Below are 15,349 nucleotides of genomic sequence, written 5' to 3'. Positions count from 1 at the left end.
TGGTCGGCACAAGTTTTCCATCGACCACCATTTTCTCAATGTCATACCGGTCGTCCTCCAGCGGCGCACCGTGCAGACAAGCCACTTGTTGGATGCCCAACCGGAAGTATTCTTCGCTAATGCGAAGCATGAAGTCGTGACACTTGGCCACTTCCGCTTTCAAAGCCTCCTCCCGGTCGGCTCCTCCTTTCAGTTGCGCCTCAAGACTCTTGTTGAGTTCCTCTTGCGCTTTCAAAGCCGTCTGCTTCTCCTCCAACTGGACCTTCAACCTCTCTGCCTTCTCGGTCGACACCTTGGTGGCTTGAGTGGCCTCGGTCACATCTTTCTTTAACCGGGGTATGGTAACGGTCGTCACTCTCTTGAGCTCTTCAACCACCATTCGGCTTGCCATAAGTGCCCGGCTTTGTAACTCTAATGTTTCCACCATCAGTTTAGTTGTAGGGATGGTGGCAAAAATCTCATTCTCTTCGGAGGTCAGCTCCGCCTGCAGGTGGGCCGCTATGTCCAGGCCGACCGCCAACAGCGTTGGCTCAGAGGTCGTTCGGGATGGCCCAGCTCGGCCCTCCTGATTTCCCTTCGGGAGTCGACCCCTTTTCTTCGCAGCAGCCGAGGCCCCCGCCGCAGGAACCGTTGTAGACGGAACGGCCGCCAACGCCCCGGCCGTGTCGACAGAGGCCGACTGACCATCCATACTCTGGCGCAACTTGTTCATATACTCATGCAAAGAAGCGTCAGCCCGACTCAGGATTTCTGCAAAACACACAGGAATTAAACACTATTAATGAAGTTATTCAATCAAACCAAATTTACAATCACATACCAATAAAATCCGCCCAGGGATCGGACGACGCATATAACGAAATTATCTCCCTCGTAGGTAACTTGTGAGGGAGTTGGTCAAACACCACCATAACGGCCTTATCCAAAGCCGACAGGGCCGTACGAGAACTCGTGTTAAGCACAGTCGGATTCTAGGTCCAATGGAACGGAAACTTGGTAACATCATCATTATAAAAATACTCTCGATCGTCCGGCTCCACAAATATCTTGAAATATCGTTTCTTGAAGTTCTTGTAGGACGTGGTGAAGGCCACAAAACGCACACTCCCCGGACGGCTGGTCAATGACACCCAACTTACCGGGTTGGACGAATGTGTGTTATAATAAAATAAAAACACTTCCGCTCTGGGCGTCAAGTCAAAAAGTTGACACACCATTCGGAAGGCCTGCATGCACGCCCATGAGTTCGGATGAAGTTGGGTTGGAGCTAGGTTGAGAAACCGTAGCACGTCCATCGTGAACTCATCGAACGGCAACGTCACTTTCAAATCAGCAAATAACGTACTATAAACATAAAAGAAATCTACCGGAGCGTTCTCCCTTCCATGACAGACACGGTCGGTATACCCACATATTTCGGCAATTAGAATATCTGAAGGTAAACCCGACCGCACGACAGGGGCCCTAGCTATCACTTTATCCAGGTCGTCCGGTTTCCTAAAAACAGTGGGTATATTCCTAACGCTAATATCTACCCACTCATAGCTCGGACCCATTGGCCCACTCGTACTTTCGTCACTTCCGGACAATGACTCCCCACTCGCACTCGACTCTCTACTACCTACCCTATTTGAAGAAAGTTGAGACATAACTAACCTTTCATTCACAAATTAACACCCCGGTCGGCAACTATGGTTCGTACAGCGCAACAACTCGCAATGTGGACTCGGCAATCGGAGCAACTCGGATGCCGAACTCAAGGAAACGTGGTCTCTCTGCAACTGGAGACGCTATTTATAGCATTTCCCTCTCACCCTCATCCGTTAGATTCCCGTTCATCCTACGACCTATATTAGCCGGAAGTCGAAGCGTCACTTAATCCACACCGCCGGATCCATCTCCGCCGTCTTCGACAAAAAGCGAACGTCCTGTCATTCTGTTACATTTAATGCCTGACACCTCGAAAGGCACAACAATCATTATGACTCTTCGACATTTATTCACCTCGAGCCTGGGAGGCAAGTGTACCGGTAGGTACCCTCTCCCGCCCGACCGAAGGAGACACCAAGAAGGAACGATCGACCGAAGGAGAAGAAGATCGACACGTCAGCAATTACACTACGTCAACCGACCGTGCCTGGGCCCCATCTCTCCACTCAGGTACATTTTTGAAAAACAACAAATATGTGAAGCTTAGTATTTTTCCATTTCAATTAATATCTAAAACTCCTTCCATCTTTTCTCTTCCTCCACATTTTCTGGAGGCTCAATCTATTATATTAATAAGTTTGAGAAAAAAGTGTAAAAAAAATATATAAATATATAAAAGGATATTTGGATTATTTCAATTCATTTATAAAGAGACACTTACATATAATTATGTTCACAAAATGTTCATCCTTAAAAAATAACAGACAACAACTAGTCATCATACCGGTCATACCGGAAGGATATGTCCAAAGGTCATAAAGTCGAGAAGTCGAAAGAAGTAAAGAACAAGAACAAAGTTAGTGAAAATCTTGCGTGAAAAAATATATATGTGTCACTTTTAATAAGAGACATGTACAAAAGACAAATGAAATTAACTAAGTGTTGGAAATCAATTAATAAACGATAAGTAGAAATTTTAATGTGATGTTACAGACCCAATAAGCCTATTAACAAGTAGTATAAATAGATAGAGTATTTAGTTTAGTAGTTTAATTTTTTTAATGAGTTATTAATACAAAATATTGACTTAAGCTTCGGAGAATTCCTACCTATACAACACCTCATACTGAGAGACCGGAAAATAATTTCAAAAACACGAGTAACCGAGAGAATGAGTTAACGGAGAAAGGAAGAAGAAAAAGAACAAAACAAGGACGGATTCTCGTAAAGTTTGTACAATTACACAACCTATTGTTTGTCCTTTCCCAACATGACTAAATTTTCATCCTTATGACAATTCTCAAAGAAAAGATGTTATCTCTGTGACATTGTCAAGCATCACCTTATTAAATGATCAACCAATAAAAACAAAAGTAGAACTCCTTCATGATTAAATCATCAAGGCACATTGTCGTCATCACAGGTTTCCATCACTTAGACATTGTATTATGCAAAATTTTCCTGCATGATGGATGACTCTTCTGTTTTGATCTATTCATCCCTGCAATTAAGAAAAAGAACCAATCAGTACCTTTGTACATATAGAAAAAGGGAAACTTGATGGGAAAAACGCACGCGGAAGCAACACACATAATCACGAATCAACTGCAGAAAATAAACAACACAGGATTTAACGTGGTTCGGTCGCCAACTACAACCTACATCCACACGGGCAACTATTAGGTTTTCATTCTATCCTGTTGCACACCAATTACAAGTACAATGATCTCTTTAAATAGAGATTATAAAAGGGACACAATGATTAAGCTCACTCACTAAACATGGTGTCTAGTCAATCCAACCCAATTGGTCATGGCTTCATACCCAACAATCTCCCACTTGAAGCCACAGAAAAATGTTTACATGCGCTTCAACTGTGTACAATAATTAAGCCCACTCATTAAACATGGTGTCTAGTCAGCCCAACCCAATTGGTCTTGACTTCATACCCAACAATCTCCCACTTGAAGTCACAGAACAATGTTCACTTGCGCTTCAACTGTGTACATGTATTTCTGTAATCTGTCGACGGAACTCAATGTTCCACCTCTAGTTGCTACTAGCCTTCTTAATCATCTTGAAGACTTCATTGAAACTCCCCTGAGTTTCAACATGTTCGTCATGACTGAAACTGCCACTGATCCATCCTCTGTTCCTATCGGCTCCCACTTACACGAACTACCGGATCCTGGAATAGCCTGAGAACAAACATACTTCATACGCAACAAGAAATTTTCTAGAGATGTTTCAACAGATGGAATACTGGTTCTCCTAACCCCTATCATCTAGGAACCTCAGTTGAAGCACGACCCGTGCTCCCACTGCCATAAGTACCACTGATTGGTCTACCTGAACCTTTCCATGCTCGTTCATTCTGAATCTGACCTGTGGCTCTGAGTTTCTCTCTTGTAAAGACAACCCTCTTTTGCCCATGAGATTCTGTGAACCTGACTTTGTTTATCTTCCGAACTAGGACAATCACTCCCTCAGATGGTAAGCCGACCATATACAACGAACCTCTCTTTCTTCCGCGGGCCATGACAATATTTCCCTTGACGAATTTTCACTATTGATTTCCGAACGAACTTCACATCATGTCCCTGTTCGTCCAACTGCCTAACAAAAATCAAACTTTTCGTTAAGCTTGGAACAACTCTGACATCCTTCAAAGTCCAGAAACCGACTGGCGTCTTCAACACTATGTCACTCATGCCCGTAACATCAAAAGTTTTATTGTCTTATAGTCTTACCTTTCCAAAGACTCCTTCTTCTAGTCTTGCTCCCACTACCTCTGATATTTCTCTTACCTCTGATGGCATTTAGTGATTCACTAGATAATTCTCAAAACTCCTTCTTCTGACGCCCTTGCCAAGAATGAGATCACAAATCTTCTCTAAAGTGAATCCATCGGGTCCCGCTAAACTGGTAACTGCTGTAACCGATCTGGACCAACTGTCAGGTAATGACGATATCAGTAGTAAAGCTTGAACTTCATCATCGAACTTAATGCCCACTGACATAAGTCTGGCTAAGATCGAATTCATTTTAGTAATGTTCTCAGTAACTGAATTGTCTTAACTTCGTGTCGTAGCAAAAAGCAGCCACACCCCGCGCTTAGCACTACACAGTCACTGCTACACTAGCAAAAAAATGCACGCACCACCCTACGTCTTTCGTCACTGTCATTGCACTGTACCTCCGTGTCATCTCGCTTACCGCAAGCACCTACACCTGTTCGTCGTGAAACACGATCCGCCGCCTTACTGGCGCACTTTGTCGCACTGCCTGGACACGACCCTACTCTGAGCAAGCCACCTGCACAACGTCACGAGCCGCCACCACTCCTGCCGCGACCCACACCACTACACGTCTCACTACTTACTGCGTGCACCTGTCGCGAGTCGCAGATCTGGGTTGTGCGAATCTTGGGCCACCGTGAAACCCTAACTTTGAGACATCACTGCAGCCTCTATGAAACCCTAACTTTGGGATGCTGATGCCGCCTCTGCGAAACCCTAACTTTGGGACACTACTGCAGTCCTTGTGAACCCTAACTTTGGGACACTGTTGCCGCCTCTGTGAAACCCTAGCTTTGAGATGCTACTGCAGCCCTTGTGAAACCCTAGCTTTGGGACGCTGCTGCAACCGCAATTTTCAAGTCTCGTCGATTAATTCTGCTGATCGGATTTCTACTGTGTAAATGTACCAAGCTCTGATGCCACTTGATAGGAAACACGCATGCGGAAGCAACGCACATAATCACTAATCAACTGCAGAAAATAAACAACACAAGATTTAACGTGGTTCGGTCACCAACTACAACCTACATCCACACGGGCAACTATTAGGTTTTCATTCTATCCTATTGCACACCAAATTACAAGTACAATGATCTCTTTAAATAGAGATTATAAAAGGGACACAATGATTAAGCCCACTCACTAAACATGGTGTCTAGTCAGCCCAACCCAATTGGTCCTGACTTCATACCCAACAAAACTCCCAACAAATTTGTGTACTGCTCAAAAGCCTAAACAACTGTTTAAATACAATTAACCTTTCAGCACCTAAAGTCCATCCCATGTTGCCTTACCCTCGAAGTACCCACTTCTGCTAGCCCAAAAATATTATTTTTTTATACTTCGGATACATGTTATAGGACACATGCACCAGCCCGAATATGAAAAAATTGTCTTTGAAATTTTGTTTGTTATTCATGCTTATGCTCTTAGTCCTTTTGTTTTAAATACTTCTCACCATTATCACCCACGTAACTTGAGCAAGATTGTTTCAAGTTAGAGATTATATTTTTGTAGATAGATAAGGATAGACGTCGTGTTTACATGTCTCGTGTTGTCTTCTTTAAAACTCACAACATGAGTGGTAGGCTAAAGGACGTTGTTGTTTTTGTATAAGGATTGAGCTATGTCTGAAATATCTTCATTTTAATTCATTCTTTTTTTGTCAATAAAAAAAAAACAACTTTCCAAATCATTTTTTTTTATGTGTTTAAGTTTCTCATTCTCTAAAATGAAAAAAAATTGTTCTATGAGACACACCAAATTCTTCAAAATCCATTTATAATACATGTTCCAAACAGAACATGCTACTTTGATTCATAGATTCCTTTTCTAACCTACACATAACACAACAAGTTGAGGACTATAGGTATATCTTTTTTCTTAAGATTGCCCTTTGTGGCTACCTATTCAATCTCAACATCTGAGCGGCTTTAAGGATTACTTTTACTTTCCAAATCATAGTATAAAATTCAAATATTTCCTCCTTATATCATTTTTATTTATATTTTTGTAAGTTGATATGACAATATAGCTTCCTTCCACTACAAGAAAATCATGAAATAGAAACTAAATTTTAGAGACCAAAATAATTAGTTGCAATAGTAACTAAATTAGAAACAATTTTAGAAACTAAAAAAAATGGTTTCTAAATTAGTTTCTATTATTGTTAAATAGTTTCTAAATTAGTATCTAATTAGCAAACAAGGTTTTTGCTACCAAATTTAGAAACTAAATAATTGGTAGTTAAAAACTTGGTTGCTAATTAGATATTAATTTAGAAACTATTTAACAATAATAGAAACCAATTTTTTTTTTTTAGTTTCTAAAATGGTCTCTAATTTAATTACTATTGCAACTAATTATTTTGGTTTCTAAAAATTGATTTCTATTTCGAGATTTTCTTGTTGCACTATTTCCACTTCCAATTATCACTCCCATCTTTTAAATGTTTATGATTTTCTATCTCTTGTAGAAAATTGTTTAATGATTGTAATTTCTATCGAAACCGTTGTCTCCCCGACCTAACCTCATATCCACCTGTCATTCTCCCAAACCCCATCTTTGAGATTTTACCATGCTTATGATCACTATTATTAAATAACTTTGGATACCTTATTGTTAAAGAGTTTTCTCCAATCCATTACCTACATTTCAGCTAATACTATTATCAAACCAGTTATCATTATTCCCCGCTCCACACTCCTTTTATGTCTTCCCACCAAGCAGAACCATTATTGCTCTTGTGAAAATTCACTTTTAATCTAGAAACAACTTCAAAGCATCTTAAAATCATCACGTTTTGAATGTTATCCTCACATAAAAAGAGTATGAATATCACGTATATTGAAGCATGTTAACATTTATTATATCTTTAAAAACAAGAGTTTACAACATTGGAGAACTACAAGAAAGCATAACTGTTATTAGTGAGACATAGGACTGAGATATTGATGTTCACATGCAAAAGCAATTAGTCCTATTTATGAAACACCAGCAAAGACATCTAAAGCATTGTGATGGAGAGTAGAAACAAAGTATTTGAAGTAATCTCCATAAGTGAATGGCCTGTAACGAAGAGGGTGAATGTTGTCTTCCACCAACTCAGCAGGCACCTCAATCTTCGTCTCCTCTTTTGGCACTCCAAATAGTGCAATCGAGTATCTCTCTTTTCCTTCTTTCATCATAACTCTGTGTGTGGCAGAATGAAGTCTCCCATTGCTCCATGCCTGTGAATCAATCATAAGACAAAATATCAATTATCTGAGCAATGCTAGCAAGAAGCAAAATCTGGTATGGAAAGGTGTTTGGGCATCTGTTATTAGGTGTATCTAGGACCAAAGGAACCTGATTGTATTTAAAAAAAGGGCTAGTAGATGCGGAGGAGGTGTTTCAGAAGGCTCAACTCAAATCCTGGCTTTGGATGAAGCACAAGATGCATTCCTTTACTTATTCCTTCGTAGACTGGATTCTTAATCCAATGCTTTGCATTAGAAGTTATAATTAGGACTCCCAGATGCCAAGAGTTTTAAGACTACGGCCTATACTGGATTTATAGTTGGTTGGAGGTGTTGGTGGGTTTGTCACGGCCTGCAGCTGGTGCAAAATGGAAAGGACATATGTGCTTGTATGCCAGGGAGTCAAATGGATTGTTAAGGACATGATGGAAGATTCTGTTTTGATGTGTCTTATAATAAGACCAATAGAGGCAGGGTGTTTTTGATGGTTTTGTAGCTGCAGTTTGCAGTGCTTATAGCATTCCAATACGAGCACGATGCTAGCTGGAATAGGATGTCTAGCTTATGCAGCAAACATTATCTATCTATTGTTTCTGGGGTGTTTGCTCATCTCTTTTTTCTTGGAGATTCTTAGTGTGATTTGGTTTATGTAAAAGGGTTGGGATACCCTTTTGTATCCCTCTTAATTTAATTTCATTCTTTGCTGATAAAAAAAAATGAGATGAACATGAACATGTACATGCATACCTTCAATACGTCACCAACGATGACCACAAAACCCTCCTGGGGTATCTTCACTGGAACCCATTGGTTTGATTTGGTCAGCACCTCTAGACCCTCCACTTGGAATTCGCACAAAATGGTTAAGGCACTTTTGTCTGTGTGAGGCAACAGTCCAGTTTCACAAACTTCACTATTTTGGCCAACTTTGTACTTCATCAAACGAAAATTACTACAACTCTGCAACTCCTGAATCTCCGAACTGTATTCCTTGGGAAGCCCATAACCCTCCACAATCATCTTCAGAACCTCTAAACTCAGATCAAGCAGCTTGGAGCTCATCGAGTTCAATGTCTCACTGCATACATAAACAGACACCAACCCCAGATCACGTTAAACCCATCTATCAAACTAATCAATGCTCTATCATAAGGAATATTTCGTTTAAAATCAGTTTACCTTGACATAACAATAAATATAATATCTTAGTTTTTAAGAATAGTTTTGCCTTAAAACAACCCTTATATCTCAGAAATATTCTATAAGAATTAATAAAGTCTAATAATATTCTATAAGAAATCTCAGTGCACTGATTCTGGGACGTGAACTTTTATCACTTATGGCATAAACTCGAAAGGCCACGATTCAGTTTACTATTACCACTTTTGAGAAAAATCAAGCTGAGTTAGATATAGAATAAACTCTCTCTATATCAAGAATGAAACCAAATAGTTGAGTGCATGTTTTGAATTGCTTTTTCTAAAGAAAATGATGTTTTAAGGGAAAACTTCTCCTGAAAACCTCATAAAGGTAAGAGAAAAATTAAAAGTTTTTTTCAAAACGAGTTAGTGTAAGCATCCCTCGGGTATGCTCATAGAGAGGTTCTAATTAATTTATGAAAAAAAGACCAAAAAATAGTTAAATAAACGTAAAGAATGAAAAGCACTTAAACTGACAAAAACAGTCAATTTCAAACTGTCATGCACTATATAATTTTATGGCTAATGGCATCTTGAAATTCATATCACTAGTTATAATGATATCTCAGCATCAGGTAGAGTTCTCTTATTAGTTAACAACATTTAATAATACTAAGAGTATAGAACATTTCTACACTCATCTGAACATAAATCATCGTTTTGAAGCATGATAATATGTAACTGAAGGAGTGAAAAGTTAAGGTCTGAATAGTATACCAGAAAGTAGGGTTTCCCTGAGGCCACATGAGGTTAGTGAAGGCCTGAGATGTTTGAGGTAAAGGAGCATCATCAATTCCAAAACTTTGACTGAGAGGAATAAATGGACATTCACTATTGTAACCCCTATAGGGCTTGGAGCTTATGTACTTCTTCTTTGTTTCTTCAGGCAAATCAAACACCTCTTTCATGCATAAAAACATGTCATCTCTTAGACCCTTTGAAACCTTATCATCATAAACCATGATGAAGCAACCATGGCTCTCACAAGCATCCCTCACTTTCTTGCTCATCTCTCTCCATTCCTCACTACCCTCTTTCTTTCCCAACTCCACTCCAGAAAACTCCAGACATGGAATCCTCAAACCCTCACTTGTCATGATTTCTTTCTCACTCTCTTAAATTCTCTGTCTTTCTATGTCTTTGTTGTAAAGTTCTTGCTCAAGGTTCGGTATTTAAAGAGAGTTGGTCACACATAAGCATAGGTGCGGAAAACTCTATTTAGGGAATAGAGAAAATGAAAGAGATGTATTTAGTGTGGTCATAAATCAAATTAAATGTATAAATTCAAACATTGACTTCCAACGCGTATATTTAATGACAGCATTTATAATTATCCATCATTAAAGAAATCATTTATGAGAATTTAAAACAAAATACACGTTTGTATACTTTATTCGTTCTCATCAAATTCACTACTGCAAGAAAAAAATACTTTAACATTACAAGAAAATCATGAAATAGAAACCATTTTTAGAAACCAAAATAATTAGTTGCAATAATAACTAAATTAAAGACTATTTTAGAAACTAAAACAAAAATTGGTTTCTAAATTAGTTTATATTATTGTTAAATAGTTTTTAAATTAGTATCTAATTAGCAAACAAGGTTTTAGAGACCAAATTTAAAAACTAAATAATTGGTAGTTAAAACCTTGGTTGATAATTAGATACCAATTTAGAAATTATTTAACAATAATATAAACTAATTTAGAAACTAATTTTTATTTTAGTTTCTAAAATGGTCTTTAATTTAGTTACTATTGCAACTAATTATTTTAGTTTCTAAAAATTGGTTTCTATTTGATGATTTTTTTTTAGTGTAACGACGGTTAAAAAGATCATATAAAAATTATTTGAGAACTTTCGATATTTTGGATATTGTTATAAATCAATAGTTTATAAAAACATATTAACGACACGTGTAAAAATAATTATTATTCTAAAAATATTGTTGTATTATTGTATATATATTCTAATCCTGCATAAAATATCAAATTTTCAGAACAATAATGCATATAATATCATAATTTAAACATGAAAGACTACATACAATAAATTAAGTACATATTAGATTCTACAAAATATTCCACAATATATGAAAAAGTTCTATATTATTCCAATCATTTATCTATCCTAAGGTATTATATATGGTTACAAAATATTTTTACTATTTTGTCTTTACATACTCTAATGCTTCTGAATCTAGTGGTTGTGGGTCATTGAAAAATTGACATTTGAAATTTTTTTGACTTAGTGCATGAATAATAAACCCCAAATTTTAAAGTGGTTGTATTGACACTACAAAAAAAATCAGTATTATCTACGTATTTTTATCCACAGATCTGAATTCGTAGGTAAATTTAACATTACCTACGGATATTACCTACGGACAACATTACATACGGATATTACCCACATAACTGAATCTGTAGGTAAATTCAGCACTACCTACCAACTATTACCCACGGATATCTATTACCTACCAACTATTACCCACATGTCTTTAAATTAATAATATTAACACTATTTATAATATTTAATAATATTAATAATATTAATAATATTAATAGTATTAATAGTATTTAATTAATAATATTAATAGTATTTAATAATACTTAATAATATTAATAATATTTAATAACATTTAATAATATTAACTGTACTGGACAGAGTGCTCAAGGCTCAATGCTCGGGGGTCGGATCTTGGTGCATGGTGTAAGCAGGTCAGCTCAGCTGTTGGGCCAAGAAAATGGGCCACATGGTTGGACACAGTTTGGTCAGTATGTCATAATTGAAGTAATCTTTTATATGTAAGCATAAGGCTACTAATGAAGGATATTTGTGAACATAGGAGTATGTTTAGTATATGTGGTGTCTAGCACAAGTAAAATGTTCTCTTTAAGCCAATGTGTGTTAGGGCACGGTAAGTTTTTTTTTTTATCGGCAATAATTAATAAATAAAATAGAACCACTTCAGGGGTGGTTCAACCCTTATACATATAACGTTATACCAGTTCCAGCTACTAACTTCCAAAAACCAACCCAACTCTTCTTACCCTTAAAAACCAAGCAAAAAACCTCAAGAAACTAACCTCGTACACTCCAAAGGAGCCAAACACCAATCAGAATAGGAGAACGAAACTAACCGGGAATTTGTTGAGACCCAAGACCATGCCTTTACCTGTGCCAACGCAAAGACCTCATACTCGTCTACCACTCCTCTATTAAAAATTATACGATTCCTGTGGCTCCAAATCTCACTAATCACCCCTACCCAGATCGTGTTCCAAACAACCAGACCCGTCTCCGAAGGTAAGCTCAATCTAAATTGATCAAAGTTGAACCTTGGCTCAATATGAGTCACAAACAGGATTCCTAGCCACTTAAAACATACACACCAAACACGCCAAGCAAACAAACATCCAAAGAACAGATGGCTACTCGACTCCTCCTCCTTCCCGCACAACACGCACTTCAAGCTTTCTAACTGCACCCCTAAGATTGACCCTAGTAGCAAGCTTGTTTTCCATCACCCTCCAAGCCAAAACCATTGCAGATGGAATTGCCTTACTCCTCCACAACTTTCTAAACATCTGCGAGGAAACCACCTCATTATCCTTCCTGATAAGGTTGTAAGCAGAGCTAACTGTAAAAGACTGAATACCCCCACCCTTCCAAAACCATCTATCTGTCTCTCCTATGACAACCTCAACCCCAAGCAGGAGCTAACTTAACTGATCCGCCGCCGACTTCTCCCACTCGAAAGTCCCCAAACCCATCTCCCATTAGACCAAGATCCAAGTTCCGACATTTTTGCGTTTTTGTTAGAGCTAATTGAAAAAAGTCTTGGAAAAACATTCTTCAACGCCTCACCCATCAACCAGCTATCCTTCTAGAAATAAATGTCCTTCCCATCACCTACCTTCCACTCAAAACTATCTTCGAAACATCTCCCCCACCCCTCCGAAGACCAAACTTCCTTCAAATCCTTCCACCAAAGAGAACAACTCCTACCATTACCTGCCTCTCCCGGATATCTCCACCCACCGTACTTAGAAAAAATGATTTCCTTCCAAAGGCCTACCTCAACCGAGCCCAACCTCCAGATCCACTTAAGTTGCATGTATAATGCGTAGCGCCACGCTGAGGGCGCCTACTTGAAACAGATTGGACCCTTGATGCTGGTACATGAATTGGTACCTGGTGGTTATTCTGTTAAGGTTTTGTGCACTCCAGTGAGAGAATTTTGTTCGGTTGCGGCACTAAGAGAGTATGCCCCTAAACATAATATTTTCCTGTTGAGTATGCTTTCAGTTGAGATGATATTCTCCTTATAGAAGTTGTTACAAGAGGTAGGCTATAAAAGGGACTTGAGATCCCAGGTAAAGGTACATTGTTTCTAAGACTGAAACTTTATTTCTTTATAAGCCCTATATTGACGTGATCGTCGGAATGCAATCAACAGATAGGATCCCTTCTGTTTCAGCGGAGCCGCGTTCAAGCGTGACAAAGAGAGGTGTAGTTTCCGACGGAGATAAACGGAGCCAAAGCTTGTCTTCGAAGTCAACCGGTGACCAGGTCAACCGACAAGAACATTAATATAGTTAATAATATTAATATTATTTAATAATATTAATAATATTTAATAATATTTAATAATATTTAATAATATTAATAGTATTTAATAATATTAATAATATTTAATCATATTAATAATATTCATAATATTTAATAATATTAATAATACTTAATAATATTAATAATATTTAGTAATATTAATAATAATAATAATAATAATAATATAAGCATATTGATAATCATACTAATAAGTATAATAATAATCATAACATGACAACAAAACTTGATTAGTGTAATAGTTAAAGCTTCTTTGGTCATTCCTCGAGACTTGGTTTCGAATCCCACATGTTGCAGTTTACTTCTAACTTTAACGGATTTTGTAGTACAACGGTACATCACTATGGCTTCCAAAAACATTTGCATCTTATGGAACCTCTACGACGGTTGTATCTAAAGTTGTAGCAACTTCCACCAATGCTACCATATGATCATCAATGGAGAATTTTTTCTTTTTTTGCAAAGGCAGTTTTGTCTTAGGTTCCTGCTACTCATCAACAAACAAACAAATAATTAAATTAGTTATAATATAAAATATTTGGTATATAATCCTATTAGTGCAAAAATATATCGTAGAGTATGATATAGGTCTGACGAGATGTCTAGGTCAGGCAATGAAAGTATGTAATGCCTCTACTACAATTGTCACCTCTGATGTTGACACAGGAACTACAACATCACCATAAAGGACCTTCTCCACCGTGACCTTTATCAAATTAAAAGGAAGAGGCACATTGTGTAACATTGTCTAGTTGAGCCAAAGTCATCCCCCGATAGATCAATCGTTGAATAGCTCCCTTTAATGTTGACTCTCTTAATAGGAGGCGGGTCATCTTGGACCATAGTAGGTGGTTGTTACGAGATTCCTAAACCCTCCCACCATTTTTCAAACTCTCTATCCATCCGTTTATTAAACTCCTCTATTAAGCTTTCTTTAATCTCTTAGGTTACCTCCACCTTTATCTGTTTCCGTAATTCTAGTAAATACTCTCGGTTAGGTTGACTGAACGAATGTTCCTTGTTATGTGAGGGTATCCAACAACACGAACATGTCCAGGGTGCTCAGGTTATCAAATAGAAACATTAAGAATATCCTCATGACCATATGGATTAAAAGTCCCCTGTGTTGTTTGTTCAACAAGAGAATCACACAACAACTGAAAAGAAATTGTAAAACTTCCACACACAATGAATTTAAAATAACATATAGAGAACATATTTCTTACAATTCGTTCAGTTGTTCGTTGTGATTCCTCAGAAGTCCATGTCCCTGATGGCTTTAGACGGGCACTCTTCCATTTCTCATGTCACGATGGTGGGGATGGAGGGTTCAAAGAATCTACATTATTCCCTTCCTCAATATAAGCGGAAAGTGCTTTACTCTTTTGTTCAACCAACTTCTGCTTTAACTTCTTATAACCACCACGGGACAATAAGTGTGGGGTCTCATTATGTGCCTGATTAGATTGTGCTTTGTTTTGAACATCTTATCATCAACATTCAAAAGTTAATAATACGTTAATTTAAACTACATCTAAATAAAACAAGTGATATTAACCTGTCATTTCTCAGTTTCTCGGATCTTCACAAACTGCTGCCAAGTTTCTTCATCAAGGCATGCATATTTTGTACAAGGGTTTTCTCCTTTCCTTGCACCATATATATAAGTTGTTGTCAATTCTGATTTAAACTGACAAAATATGACACTCACTGAAGATAGAACCTTCACTCTCAACGTTTCCACATTCAGGATATCGTAATGTGTGTACATTCCACATTTGGGATAATTAGTTCATAATAAACTTCATATTGAACAAAGTATAAACAAA

The 15,349-nt window shown here is 37.7% G+C and overlaps 1 protein-coding gene across 1 annotated transcript; it reads right to left on the bottom strand.

Annotated features, from left to right (window-relative positions):
• Positions 1–7,291: 7,291 nt before the first annotated feature.
• LOC137813357 (probable 2-oxoglutarate-dependent dioxygenase AOP1) lies at positions 7,292–10,079 on the bottom strand. Its single transcript, XM_068615543.1, has 3 exons — positions 9,604–10,079; positions 8,435–8,765; positions 7,292–7,678 (listed from the first exon to the last, which is right to left on the bottom strand). Exons 1-3 carry the CDS (start codon positions 9,981–9,983, stop codon positions 7,433–7,435), a joined length of 957 nt encoding a protein of 318 aa, XP_068471644.1. The 5' UTR covers positions 9,984–10,079; the 3' UTR covers positions 7,292–7,432.
• Between the last annotated feature and the right edge of the window lie 5,270 nt (positions 10,080–15,349).

The sequence above is a fragment of the Phaseolus vulgaris genome, chromosome 1 (genome assembly GCF_000499845.2).
Source record: "Phaseolus vulgaris cultivar G19833 chromosome 1, P. vulgaris v2.0, whole genome shotgun sequence".
Lineage (NCBI taxonomy): Eukaryota > Viridiplantae > Streptophyta > Magnoliopsida > Fabales > Fabaceae > Phaseolus > Phaseolus vulgaris.
The sequence above is the reverse complement of the archived record's forward strand: the minus strand, read 5'-3'. Positions and strand labels throughout refer to the sequence as shown.

What these genes read in the sequence shown, in the direction of transcription:
- LOC137813357 (XM_068615543.1), bottom strand. Translation starts at nt 9,983, where the DNA reads ATGACAAGTGAGGGTTTGAGGATTCCATGTCTGGAGTTTTCTGGAGTG. An exon ending in CAGGGAAACCCTACTTTCTG is followed by an intron (nt 8,766 to 9,603) that starts GTATACTATTCA and finishes TTATGTATGCAG; the next exon opens with TGAGACATTGAACTCGATGA. An exon ending in TCGTTGGTGACGTATTGAAG is followed by an intron (nt 7,679 to 8,434) that starts GTATGCATGTAC and finishes ATTGATTCACAG; the next exon opens with GCATGGAGCAATGGGAGACT.